General features: G+C 49.6%; 1 protein-coding gene across 1 annotated transcript in view; it reads left to right on the top strand.

The window, feature by feature from the left end:
* LOC112116570 (protein-arginine deiminase type-3-like) overlaps positions 1-12,894 on the top strand; it is a 35,714-nt gene that overhangs the window by 1,378 nt on the left and 21,442 nt on the right. Inside the window, exon 2 of the mRNA XM_024214161.1 lies at positions 12,108-12,288. Within this exon, the coding sequence (XP_024069929.1) occupies positions 12,108-12,288 (181 nt within the window). The remainder of the gene's footprint in view (positions 1-12,107; positions 12,289-12,894) is intronic.

Below are 12,894 nucleotides of genomic sequence, written 5' to 3'. Positions count from 1 at the left end.
ATTATCAGGGAGCAGGTGACCTGAGTTATCCCAGACCTCACCCAGAGCTCTGGCAGCGATTATTCAACACCAGCTGCCTGGCAGGAAGCCAGACATTCTGTCTGATGCAACGTCTTGCTGCCACTTGCAGTCACATAGAGGGTCTACCCAGCTCCCCAGCCTCATGCAGAGCTCCAAGGGCAGCTCTTTGCTTCTGGGTGGCTCCCGGGATGGGATACAGAGCCTGGTATCTCTCGGTCACTGCGATGCTGGCAGACCAGGTGCCAGCTCAGGTCAAGGCCCTTAGGCCTCACCTGAACACTGACAAATGCATAGCTGGTAACCAGTCTGGCTCACCTGTGTTAGCGTTGTTAAACTAGGCATTAGAGTGATAAACGTGTTTAGTGTTTAGACTCTATGAAGTGCTTGTAAGTTGCTGCCTGCATTAATCTCACTTATAATGTCCGTATCCCATGGGATAAGTAAGGCTGCGAGTTTGTCCCCGAGGTCACGGACTCCGTGACTTTCCGTGATCTCCGTGACTTCCGCAGCGGCCGGTGCACCTGACTCAGGGGCAGCTCAGGCAGCCCCTGCGCCAGGAGCACCGGCAGCTGCTGGGGCAGTCTCGGGGCCCCCCCGCCCCTCCCCAGCACCAGAGTTTGGCTGTGGGAGGGGGCAGGGCGTGGGGGCACCAGACGGGGTGAGGCGGGCTCTGGATGGTGCTTAGCTGGGGGGCTCCCCGAGAGTGGCGACATCCCCTCGCTCAGCTGCTAGGTGGAGGCGTGGCCAGGGAGCTCTGCGGGCTGTCTCCACCCAGAGCGCTGGCTTCACAGCTCCCATTGGCTGGGAACTGCAGCCAATGGGAGCTGTGGGGGCCATGCCTGCACGCAGAGCTGCCTGGCCGCCCCTCCGCCCAGCAGCTGAGCGAGGGGGCTGTCGCTGCTTCCAGGGAGCCCCCCCCACCCCGTCCCATGCCACACCCCCCGCCCCTCCTCACCGCTCCCTGCGCCCCCCCCCCTTCACCCTCCCCCGAGCAGCCGGGACACCCTCCCCCAAGTTTTATTCACTGGCGTTTTTAGTAAAAGTCACAGACAGGTCGGGGCCGTGAATTTTTGTTTATTGCCCATGACCTGTCCGTGACTTTTACTAAAAATACCTGTGACTAAAACGTAGCTTAGTTATAAGGTAATAGTTAAGTGTTTGCTCTGAAACTGGAAACCCCCTCCCCCCCCCCAGTCAGGAGAGGAGCATTACCAAGTGTGATATACCAGTTTGCCCCACGAGGCGTTATGTCCTGCCCAACAAAAGAAGGCCCATCGACACCACACAAACCATTGTGAGACATCGGAGGACAAAAGACTGTGGATTGCTCGCTCCACACCCATGAAAGTGCATGAGTAATTGTCCCATCAGCTTGAACTCTGGGGGAAGGGAATAAAAACCCCTGGCAGGAAGAAACTGGGTCTTTATGATGCTTGGACTCTGAGGGGCAAAGATTTCTAAGCATAAGCAAGGGATTCCCCAGTGCTTGGCCTGGGTTAGCCTTAGAGGACTTATAGAGCTTGCATATTACAGCAGCTTCCATCCCCTTTTGAACCCTAAGGCTGGAACTCATTGGTATGTGTATGTTTATCGTATTTACAAGGTTAAAGAACTCATTTCTTTTTCTTAGTTAATCGATCTTCACATAGTTTATTATAGGATTGGCTACAAGTGTTGACTTTGGAGTAGGATCTAAGGTGCAACTGAACTGGAGTAAATGATCGGTCCTTTGGGACTGGGAGTAACCTGAATATTGTTGTGATTTTTGGTGTAAGGGATCATGTATTACAAAGGTAGGTTTACCTGGGTAGCAAGATAGATAAAAGTCCCCAAGGGGACAGTCTGTGACTCTAAGGCCTGGTCTACACTACGACTTTAATTCGGATTTAGCTGCGTTAATCCGAATTAATCCTTAACCCGTCCACACAACGGAGCCAGTTACTTCGAATTAAAGGGCACTTAAAATCGATTTCTGTACTCCACCCCGACGAGCGGAGTAGCACCAAAATCGATTTTGTTAATTCGAATTAGGGGTAGTGTGGCCGCACACCACTGAATTAATGTGGTTAAAAACCGAATTAATGTGCTTAGTGTGGCCGCGCACAATCGAATTTATACAATCTGTTTCCCAAATTCGAATTATCTAAATTCGAATTAATCTCGTAGTGTAGACGTACCCTAAGTTAAGGCTGTTGTAATGCCTGAGGAGCTCACACTTGATTGGTGAAATCTAAGTATAGAACTCATAGCCAATTTGTGCTGTGTGCCCTGCTCAACAATCTGCCCTGAGTTGGCCCTTGTGCTGCGTGGAGCCACTCCAGACAGCTTGACTGTCACTGTTTCAAATCCAGTCAAAGAAGATTAGCAGTTGTTAGTATGGGTAACATGCTGGCTAAGTGTGTTGTCTTCCTCCAGTGCCTGATCCATAGAGATAAAAGCCTTCTACTGCTACCACACAGTGGAGTTACTCCTTTAGCTCACGTGGCAGAGACCAATGTCTTGGATCTAAAGCTGTGGGGTTCAGTCTCTACAGACACCCTTTGGGGGCGGGAGGGGACCATTACACATCTGATGGCTGTTTGGTGGCCTATTTGAATTGAGCACAGTTCATAGGAGACAGGGGTCTGCCAACACGGGCACCCTTGTTAGCTTTCTCAGTGGACAGGCCAGGGCCTGAATGGGCCATGGTCACTGAACTCCATCTCCTCTTGCCCGTAGGGTCTCCCCAGGACAGTGCTGATGCATGTTGGCAGGGCCGTGTACGGGCAGTTCACCCCGTTGCTGCCTGTGATGCATCCGCTCTGGGAACGAATCAGTTCCTGCTTTCCTTCCCCATTCTCATCCTGCTGGGCCACAGTCCAGTCCCTGACCTTCATCATGTATATTACAGTAGCCCCTAGTGGGCCCAGTTGAGACTGGGGCCCCTATGAAGGGAGTGCACTCACCGCTAGAGGGGCTCTGCGGGGCCAGGCGTGGCATAGTGGCTCTCCTCATCTAGTTTCCCATGCTGACAGCCTCTCTGGTGGTCTGCCTCTTCCGACGATTGGGCCTTCCAGCCATGTCAGAATTTCGTCCACTCCTTCTGGAGTAACAAAGTCCCACCAACAGAAGTTCAAGGTTGTTATATCAGGTCTCCGGCCCCAATTCTGGGCCCCGTGGTCCTTGCACGCCCTACGCTCAGGGGTTCCAGTCATCCTGTGTCCCCTTGTTCAGCCTGTGTCACCCTCCCAGTGGCTGGTAGGGAAATGCAGGCCCTCCCACTACACCAGGTTCCAGCCTGGGGATCCTATAACCAGTAGCCCCGATCTGCTCAGTCCCACACGCTGCTGCTGCTTCCCTGGGCTTTTTCCTACTCCGCCTCTCCCAGGTCTTCTCCCCACAACCTCTGTAGGCTCACCTGTCTCTCAGGACCCCAAATTAAAGCATAATCATGAACATAGTGCCATAATCTTGAACACTAGAGCTACTTGGCCCGTCTCTATTTCCATCCCTCTTCTGACAGCAGCAGCTCCCCGGTTCTCTTGTGGTCACCGGGCCTACCAATTTACCCTCACTGTGAGCTCAACTGCCAAAAGTCAGTGTCAGGTCATAAGATGTCACAATCACCTCCAACAACAGATGGGGATGGGGAAAGGGAGACAGACTGGATTGGTCCAAACAAAAAGGCCGATTGCTATAACTCTAGGACTGTGTTAGGATCATGTCTGGTAAACAAGAAGAGGGTGGAACCAAAAATCAGTGAACCAAATGTGGTGTGTCGGAAATGAGGCCTAAATGGTGGACCAGATAATGATGAGATGGGCCACTCCGCCCACCACTCCCTTTGTGGGACCTTCAGAAAAGAGACTTTGGGAGAGAGATTGGCTACTGGAGCAAGCTGCACCATCATGGCTGCCTCCCCCACCATCTCCTGGGACCCCCGCGCCTTTGTCATCCTGATCTTGAGAGATGGCCTGACTGGACTGGACCAGCAAGAGGGACCCAGATGACATGGCTCCCTCCACCAGCTCCAGCTGAATTCCAAACACCCCCTGGGATGCAGGGGCGGCTCTGTTTTTTGCCGCCCCAAGCACGGCAGTCAGGCGGCTGCTGGTGACGCGGATTCGGTGGCGTTTCTGCGGGTGATCTGCCGGTCCCGCGCCTTCCGCATACCCGCCGCCGAATTGCCGTCGAATCCGCGGGACCAGCGGACCTCCCACAGACGTGCCGCCGAAGGCAGCCTGACTGCTGCCCTCACGGCGACCAGGAGGCCGCCCCCCGCGGCTTGCCGCCCCAGGCACGTGCTTGCTGTGCTGGTGCCTGGAGCCGCCCCTGCTGGGATGAAACAAGATCAGACTTTAACAACAGCAGCACCTCCAACCTATCTCAGCTAACTTCTCTTTTGCCCCAAAGGACAGTAATGATCATCTCTGATATTAGCTGAGAGACTGTCCAACAAGGGTTTTTTTCTTTCTAAAAACTCCCTCCAGCTCAAGGAAAGGGAAGAAGGGATGTTGTTAAAAAGAGAGGTTTATTTAATACAGTATATTTCGGATGCTTTAACTGTCCTTTTCCTGTATCCTTAATAAAGGGTTAAAAGGATTTCTAATAGTGTGTTTGCCGTGGTACTAAGCAGACCGAGGTCTCTGTATACCAAACTCCGAACCTTGTCTAACACTGCTTAACGTTGGCCAGTGACTGGAGGATGTTAACACCTTTTGGCCCATATATTCCATCTAAATAATACAACAGCTCCTCCACAGACAGTCCAGTTGCTCAGGACCCTGGCTTCCTCAAAGCTCTCTATGCTACATGGTTCGGGTGATCAAATGTCCCAATTTTATAGGGACTGTCTCGATTTTTGGGTCTTTTTCTTATATAGATTCCTATTACCTCCCCACCCCCGTCCCGATTTTTCACACTTGCTGTCTGGTCACCCTATACATGCTGCAGATGCTAATTCCCTTCAGGCAGCTATTTGGAGTTAAATGCAGAAGGGGAGCCCTGTCTGTGTTAGGGGAAGAGAGGCCAAAGGGTTTGAGTTGCCCTTGGGTTTCCTTTTCCCTGTGCTACCTCACAGTTGTACAGCAGGGAAGTAGATGGACTAATAGTTTTACAGTTGGCTCAGAGAATGGCCTGGAGTGTCAGTGATTCATATCGTAAATTTAGAGCTCAGGCTGTCCTTGGAATCAGAGGAAGGGAGGGAAGCGTCGCTGTTGTGTAACTGCATCCGGCTGCTTGGTGGGCCAGCCACCACCAGGCCTGGAGGAGGGGGACACAGGGGGCGGTTCTGGGCATGACTGGCATGTGGCAGGATTGCCAAACTGAAGAAATCAAGCACCAGCTGATGAGGAATGCACCCAATTGGAGCTGAGTGAATCACTGGCTTTTCTGTTCCGTGACCCAACTGAAACATCCCAACTGCAATTGGTTTGCGTTTCAAACTGAAACCGAACGCTTGTCTTGGTTTGTTTTTTCTTGCTGAAACAAAACAACCGAAAAAATACTTTGTTCGGGTAGAAGGAAACATTTCGCAATGCCGTTAGAAAATGGCAATGCGAAAGGACCCGGCTTCTCTAAAAACAAATCCAAAACAAAATGAATTGCAAAACAATTCAAAAGAACCTGGTTTATTTCAAAACAAAATGGCAAAACGGTTCATTCGGAAAACGGCTCGGAAACCAGATATCCAAGATTAAGAATCCCCAGTGTATTTTTTTTTCTCTCTTGTGATTTTTATGAGTTTTTTGGGGGCTGGCTCATGAGTTTTTAAGCACTTGGGGTTGGCAACGTTGCCAACTATGGTGCCTTTGCTAGAAGCATCATGTCCCAAAAAAGAGCAGGGAACTTCCTGGAAAATACCCAGAGGTAGGGGCTGAGGGTGGTAGCTGCATTCTTTGCCTGCCAGACTTGACTCCATCCCTGCCAGACCCGCCTCACATCTTGGCTCTCCTGTCTTTAATCATCTTTGTGCCCCAGCTCTTTGTGAGTCTCTGAGTAACAGTTAATACCCAGTCGCTGGGGCTGGTGCTGCAAGGTGGGGAAAGCTTTGCTAATCCGTATCTACGTAGGCAGCGACATACTAGTCACAGATTTTTGCGATGTGATCTCATTTGCTCGGTGCTTGGTGACTAACGCTTGGCTGCTCCCTCGGTGCAATGGAACCTGTCTCCCGGTCAGCTGGAAAAGCAGTGGGCTGACATGAGTCTGTCATGAGCCTCAACCACAGAACCGGCCGTCCTCGCTAACCGAGCAGCGTGAATTGGCAGGAAAAAGCAGTTGCACTCAGCCAGGCTTTTCCTCTAGGGATGATCCTTATAACAAGGAGACAGCCCCTCCGCCAGACTCGCCTTTGCTGCGATGCCCACAAAAACCTGGACAAGGGTTAGGCCGCTGCTGTGCTGGGATCACTGCCAACGTGCTGACCTGTACTGTCTCGGCGTTTCCTTGTACGCCCCTGTCTGTATCCGTCTGCTGGTTTGTAAGCCCCTTGGGGCAGAGGCAGTCTTTTTGTTCTGGATTTGTCCAGCACCAGGTGCCCAGTCCATGCCTGGGGCTCCTAGGGGCTGTGGTAACACAAGTAATAAATACACCTCTACCTCGCTATAACGCTGTCCTCGGGAGCCAAAAAATCTTACGGCGTTATAGGTGAAACCGCGTTATACCAAACTTGCTTTGATCTGCCAGAGTGCGCAGCCCCCCCCCCCCCCCCCCCCGCCCCCCTTCCCCCCCTCCCCCCCCCCTCCTGTTCTATCGGGTAGTGTTATATCGGGATAGAGGTGTAATAAAAAGTGAAGGAAACAGCCTCCGAGGCCGGGACTCGGCTCAGGCCTGCGAGCTTTGGGAACGGATTCCGACCTTCCAAGGCATCCCCCGGCCTCTGCGCCAGACAAGGGGAAAACTGAGCTGTGTTTAACCCCTGGTTTGCTGGGAACCAGGTAGGGCTACTGGCCATTGTCACCTCATGCAGATGGTCGCCCATGACCGGGGCAGGGGCAGCACTTTCTGCTGAGGTGAGGAGGACGGGCTGGGAGAACTGTGCCTTTGGAACGCCTGTCTCCTTCCTGACCCTACACTGCCAAATGCCAGCACAAGCTGGGGCCTGCCAGCAAGCAGGCAGGTTCTTCCATCCGTGGAGGAGGGCTGGGAGAAGCTTGTTCTCTCTGCTTTATTGATTAGCAGGAAATCTTAACTCCACCTGTTTGGAAACAGTTTGTTTCCTGGGTCAGCTTCTGGCCAGGTGTGACTAATGTTTTCTCTCAAAGAGGTTTGCATGGCTGCCACAGGAAGGCTCTTCACCCTAAGCATGGAGACCGTGCTAAGACCGTGACTCATGGGAGTTAACAGGAAAGGTAGATTCTGAATGACAAGCTAGGGCTCCCAACTGTGACAGGTGTCCTCTGCCACTGATGGCTCCAAGGGGCCATTCCGCTGTCACTGGTTAGGAAGGGGGTTGAAAACATGTATCTGAATGATTGAATTGAATGCATAGCTGTCCCTTTCCACATGGACCGGATTGTCTCCGGTCAACCAGAAGGGCTCTGCTTTATGGCACGTCTTCAAGTCACCAGGGCCTGATGAAATACATCCTAGAATACTCAAGGAGCCGACTGAGGAGATAGCTGAGCCATTAGTGATGATCTTTGAAAAGCCATGGAAGACAGGAGGGACTCCAGAGGACTGGAAAAGGGCAAATCTAGTGCCCATCTATAAAAAAGGGAATAAGGACAACCCGGGGAATTACAGACCAGTCAGCTTAACTTCAGTACCCGGAAAGATAATGGAGCAAATAATTAAGCAATCAATTTGCAAACACCGAGAAGATAATAAGGTGATAAATAATAGTCAGCATGGATTTGTCAAGAAGAAATGGTGTCACACCCAACCTAATAGCTTTCTTTGACAGGATAACAAACCTTGTGGATGAGGGGAAGTAGTAGATATGGTATATCTTGACTTTAGTAAAGCTTTTGATACTGTCTCACGTGACCTTCTCATAAACTTAGGAAAATACAACTTAGATGGCGCTACTATAAGGTGGGTGCATAACTGGTTGGGAAACCGTTCCCAGAGAGTAGTTATCAGTAGTTCACAGTCATGCTGGAAGGGCGTAATGAGGGGGGTCCCGCAGGGATCGGTTCTGGGTCCAGTTCTGTTCAATATTTTCATCAATGATTTAGAGAGTGGCATAGAGAATACACTTATAAAGTTTGTGGATGATACGAAGGTGGGAGGGGTTGCAAGTGCTTTGGAGGACAGGATTAAAATTCAAAATGATCTGGACAAACTGGAGAAATGGTCTGAAGTAAATAGGATGAAATTCACTAAGGACAAATGCAAAGTACTCCACTTAGGAAGGACCAATCAGTTGCAAACATACACAATGGGAAATGACTGCCTAGGAAGGAGTCCTGCGGAAAGGGATCTGGGGTCATAGTGGCTCACAAGCTAAATATGAGTCAACAGTGTAACACTGTTGCAAAAAAAGCAAACATCATTCTGGGATGTATTAGCAGGAGTGTTGTAAGCAAGACACGAGAAGTAATTCTTCCGCTCTACTCTGCCCTGATTAAGCCTCAACTGGAGTATTGTGTCCAGTTCTGGATGCCACATTTCAGGAAAGATGTGGACAAATTGGAGAAAGTCCAGAGAAGAGCAACAAAAATGATTAAAGGTCTAGAAAACATGACCTGTGAGGGAAGATTGAAAAAACTGGGTTTGTTTAGTCTGGAGAAGAGAAGACTGAGAGGGGACATGATAATAGTTTTCAAGTACATAGAAGGTTGTTACAAGGAGGAGGGAGAAAAATTGTTCTTGTTAACCTCTGAGGACAGGACAAGAAGCAATGGGCTTAAATTGCAGCAAGGGAGGTTTAGGTTGGACATTAGGAAAAACTTCCTGCCAGGGTAGTTAACCACTGGAATAAATTGCCTAGGGATGTTGTGGAATCACCATCATTGGAGATTTTTAAGAGCAGGTTGGACAAACACCTGTCAGGGATGGTCTAGATAATACTTAGTCCTACCATGAGTGCAGGGGACTGGACTAGATGACCTCTCGAGGTTCCTTCCAATTCTATGATCTAGACCTGTGAAAGATGCAGCAAGCTTTTTCTGATCCCAGGTTCAATTCCTTTCTCTGCCACAGACTTCCTGTGTAATCATAGGCAAGTCACTTAGGGGATCATTTTAAAAGTGCTCATGTCACTTAGACTCTGATGCAGAGCTGGGCAAATAACTGATTTTCGGTGCGTTGGCAGTTCTGAAAAAAAATGGTTTGAGTCGAACTGCATCTGAAAGGTTTCAGATTTTTCCTTGAATTGAAAAAGTTCATTGCAGGCTTGTTCCAGAGCAGGGATTTGGAACGTGGGTCTCCCACATCCTAGGTGAGGGCCCTCACCACTGAGCTAAGACCACTGAGCGGCCTTCTACCACCGCTACCGCCTCCTCCTCGTCTGGCCACTTTGTGAATGGCTCAAGCTAGTCATGTCAAATTTGTCAACACTTTCCAGTTGACCAAATCTTAATTTTTCCTCAAATAACTATTTGTCAGAGATATCTCTCCCAGCTTTACTCCTAGGTCCTGGTGATTTTTAATGAGACTTAGGCTCCTAAATCACTTAAGCCTCAGTGTCTCTGAGACCCTTCATCTCTCTGTGCCTCAGTTCCACAGCTGTACATTAACGTCTGAGATGCTCAGATACTACAGCAATGTCAGCCATAGAAATCCCTTAGATTGATAAAGACCCACGTATTCCTATATGCACCCCTGCACACCTCCAGTCCTCTAACCTTGTTCAGGAAACCACCACATGGAATAAGGCATTTACAGAGCATAAGAAAGCATTGCTAATTCCAACCACAAACCCGATGCCTTCCTTTATAGGCAGATTTATTACCACTCTCCAATGTGGTATTACCAACGTCTATTCCTACAAGCTGCCACAACTGTACCCAGAGAAATGGGGAACAAAGTTGTCACAAGTTAAGGCAACTGCACCTCTGTTCCCCCCCTGAGGTCCCTCGAGGGCACCCACTCCTGGCTCCTCAGCCATCATCTTTCTTGGGCAGAGACCAGTGTCTCTCTTCCTCCTGATTGGGGTTTTTCCAGGCTGCAGAATTCCCTGCCTATACTGTGATATCCCCAGCAAGCCAGATTGCTTAAACGGGCCAGCGTCTGCACTTTGCTTTCTCTTAGAAGGCTAGGAACAATGTAACTACCAGCAGTCTCAAGTTACCACACAGTCCTTCCTAAGCAAGCATCTTCATTCTTAAGGTAAAAGCATTACAGAGAAAACATATTAAAATAATAAAGATCCTGCACGTGTGCTAATAAGCCTACCAGAGATCACCCCCCAACTCCGGCAGGGGCTCTGGTAGGAGGCAGTCCTTCAAACTCCACCCCATGGTGTGGTTACATAACAGCCTTAGCTCAGAATTAACACCACCATGAATAGCTCAGGCTACGTCCACACTACAAATCACTTTGGTGCAACTTACATTGCTCAGGGGTGTGAATAATCGATGCTCCTGAGCGACGCAAGTTACACTGACTAAGCGTCCGTGTAGACAGTGCCATGGCAGTTGGAGAGCTTCTCCCGCAGACGTAGCTACCGCCTCTCGTGAAGGCAGGCGTTAGTAAGCCAATGGAAGAGCTCTCTCCCGTCGGCTTAGAGTGTCTTCACCAGAAGCATGACATCGGTGCAGCTGGCGCTGCTGTAAATGAAGCCGTGCAGACATAGCGTTAATCTTTCCTTTATACCGCATGGGCCTTTGACCTTGAGATTCCAAGGACAGGCAATCACCAGACAGCGATCTCCTTCTCAGGACACAACTTCCAAAGGCGGGGTCTTTGCATAACCAGAGGTGGGAATTTGCATTCAACTCCCCGTAGAGATTCCACTTGACATTATTTGTCCCCAAAGCCCATTCTTGTCTGGCACGTTGTTCATTACAGTCCTTTGAAGTTCATAACACTTCCCGGGGTTCAAGCCCCCTCTGCTTCCCAGGGAGAGGCTCCATACAATCCCAACCCACAATAATACATAAACCACATGGAAAAATACATTTAATACAATGGGCCCCAAACACACAAACTTAATTCAGTAAGGTTTCCCAAGACTATTGCAGGAAATTGCCATGTCTGTCACAGAGATGATTGGTAAAGTCTCTAAGTATTTTTCTTCGGGTGTAAATGAACTGGTTGTCCCTACCACCCACTCCCCCCACGCCCCAATTGTGGGTCAAAAACTTGATCTAAATTGGGGAAATATTACATGAGTGAATATGTGTACATAGTTAATGGCGCTCATGGATATGTAGCGTAGTCCCTGGGTTTTGTAGGACCAGTAAGACTACTTGTGCACTGTAAAGCAGTGGCTCTCAACCTTTCCAGACGACTGTACCCCTTTCAGGAGTCCGATTTGTCTTGTGCACCCCCATGTTTCACTTCACTTAAAAACGACTTGCTGACAAAATCAGACATCAAAAGACAAAAGTCTCACAGCACACTGTTACTGAAGAGTTGCTTATTGTCTCATTTTTAACCATATAATTATAAAATAAATCAATTGGAATATAAATATTGCACTGACATTTCTGTGTATGGTATATCGAGCAGTATAAACAAGTCACTATATGAAATTTTAGTTTGCATTGACTTCGCTGGTGCTTTTTATGTAGCCTGTTGTAAAACTAGGCAAATATCTAGATGAGTTGCACCCCTGGAAGATCTCTGCGTACCCCCAAGGGTACGTGTACCCCTGGTTGAGAACTGCTGCTGTAATCAGGTTCCTTTGTGCAGCTTTTGACACCAGATCTCAGCTGTACTTGCCCACACCAAAATACTGAATAAAAACTGCCTACCTACAGCATGTCTCCTGCATCATGGAGTACGGACTCCTGCAGTTTACAGCAGAAGCTTCCGTGGGTGCCACCTACTGCACCCCCAGTCTTTGCCTTTACCGCGGAATTCCCTCGCCTTAGAACAGGAGCGGTCACATGACCACAGTGTAGTTGTCTGGCTCCGTAGCGTCTTCACGGAGCTGAAGTCAGGAGCGGACGGGATTTCCAGCTGCGACGGTAACCGAATGTCATCCTCTGCCTCAGATCAGCCCCGAAGGACGCCACGTCGTTCGATGTCCGTGGCACCCCTGGTGTTGACGTCTATATTGTCCACAACCCTCAGGTTGCCAAGGTACCGACGTGTGTGCCCAGATGGCCCCTGGATGCCGGGGTGGAGGTGGTGGTGACTATGAAGGCACCAAGCAATGCTGTCAATGATAACAAGGTGAGTTTGTCATGGAGGGGGAAATGCATCCTTGGAAAACACAATGTCAAACTTCCACTAGCACAGGAGCAAAGAGCTGTTACTTGGGACTTGGACAAGGCAAAAGGGTGTTTGAAGTTGGTCAGCAGACACTGTGCCTTGGCTGGTGAGATGTCTGCTCGCTAAGGGTGCCCATGTCCTGGGCGTTAGATTGAGCGGGGTATCCCATGAATCCCTGGGCGATGCGTTTCCGTACGGGTCTTTCGTCACTTCACTGACCGAGAGAACAGCCCAGTTGTAAAACCGCTTCATTTCAGCAGCCTGGACCTGTTGCTTTGGTCTTACATGCTGATGGGTTGTTTATTATTTAGCCTCATTATCCTGTTGTGCATTTCCACAAGGGAGCAACACGACTCTAATCTGCATTAGTATTTGTATTACAGTAGCACCGACAGGCTGCCTTGTGCGAGGTGCTGTACGAACACAGTGAGAGACTGTCCCTGCCCACCAGAGCTGCCTCAATTAGTGGTTTTCAAGATTTTTTTTCCATTTGCAGACCCCTCAAAAATTTTGAATGGAGGTGCAGACCCCTTTGGAAATCTTAGACATCATCTGCCGACCCCTAGG

This window comes from Terrapene carolina, unplaced genomic scaffold (assembly GCF_002925995.2).
Source record: "Terrapene carolina triunguis isolate 2854851 unplaced genomic scaffold, T_m_triunguis-2.0 Scaffold714, whole genome shotgun sequence".
Taxonomy (NCBI): Eukaryota; Metazoa; Chordata; order Testudines; family Emydidae; genus Terrapene; species Terrapene triunguis.
The sequence above is the reverse complement of the archived record's forward strand: the minus strand, read 5'-3'. Positions and strand labels throughout refer to the sequence as shown.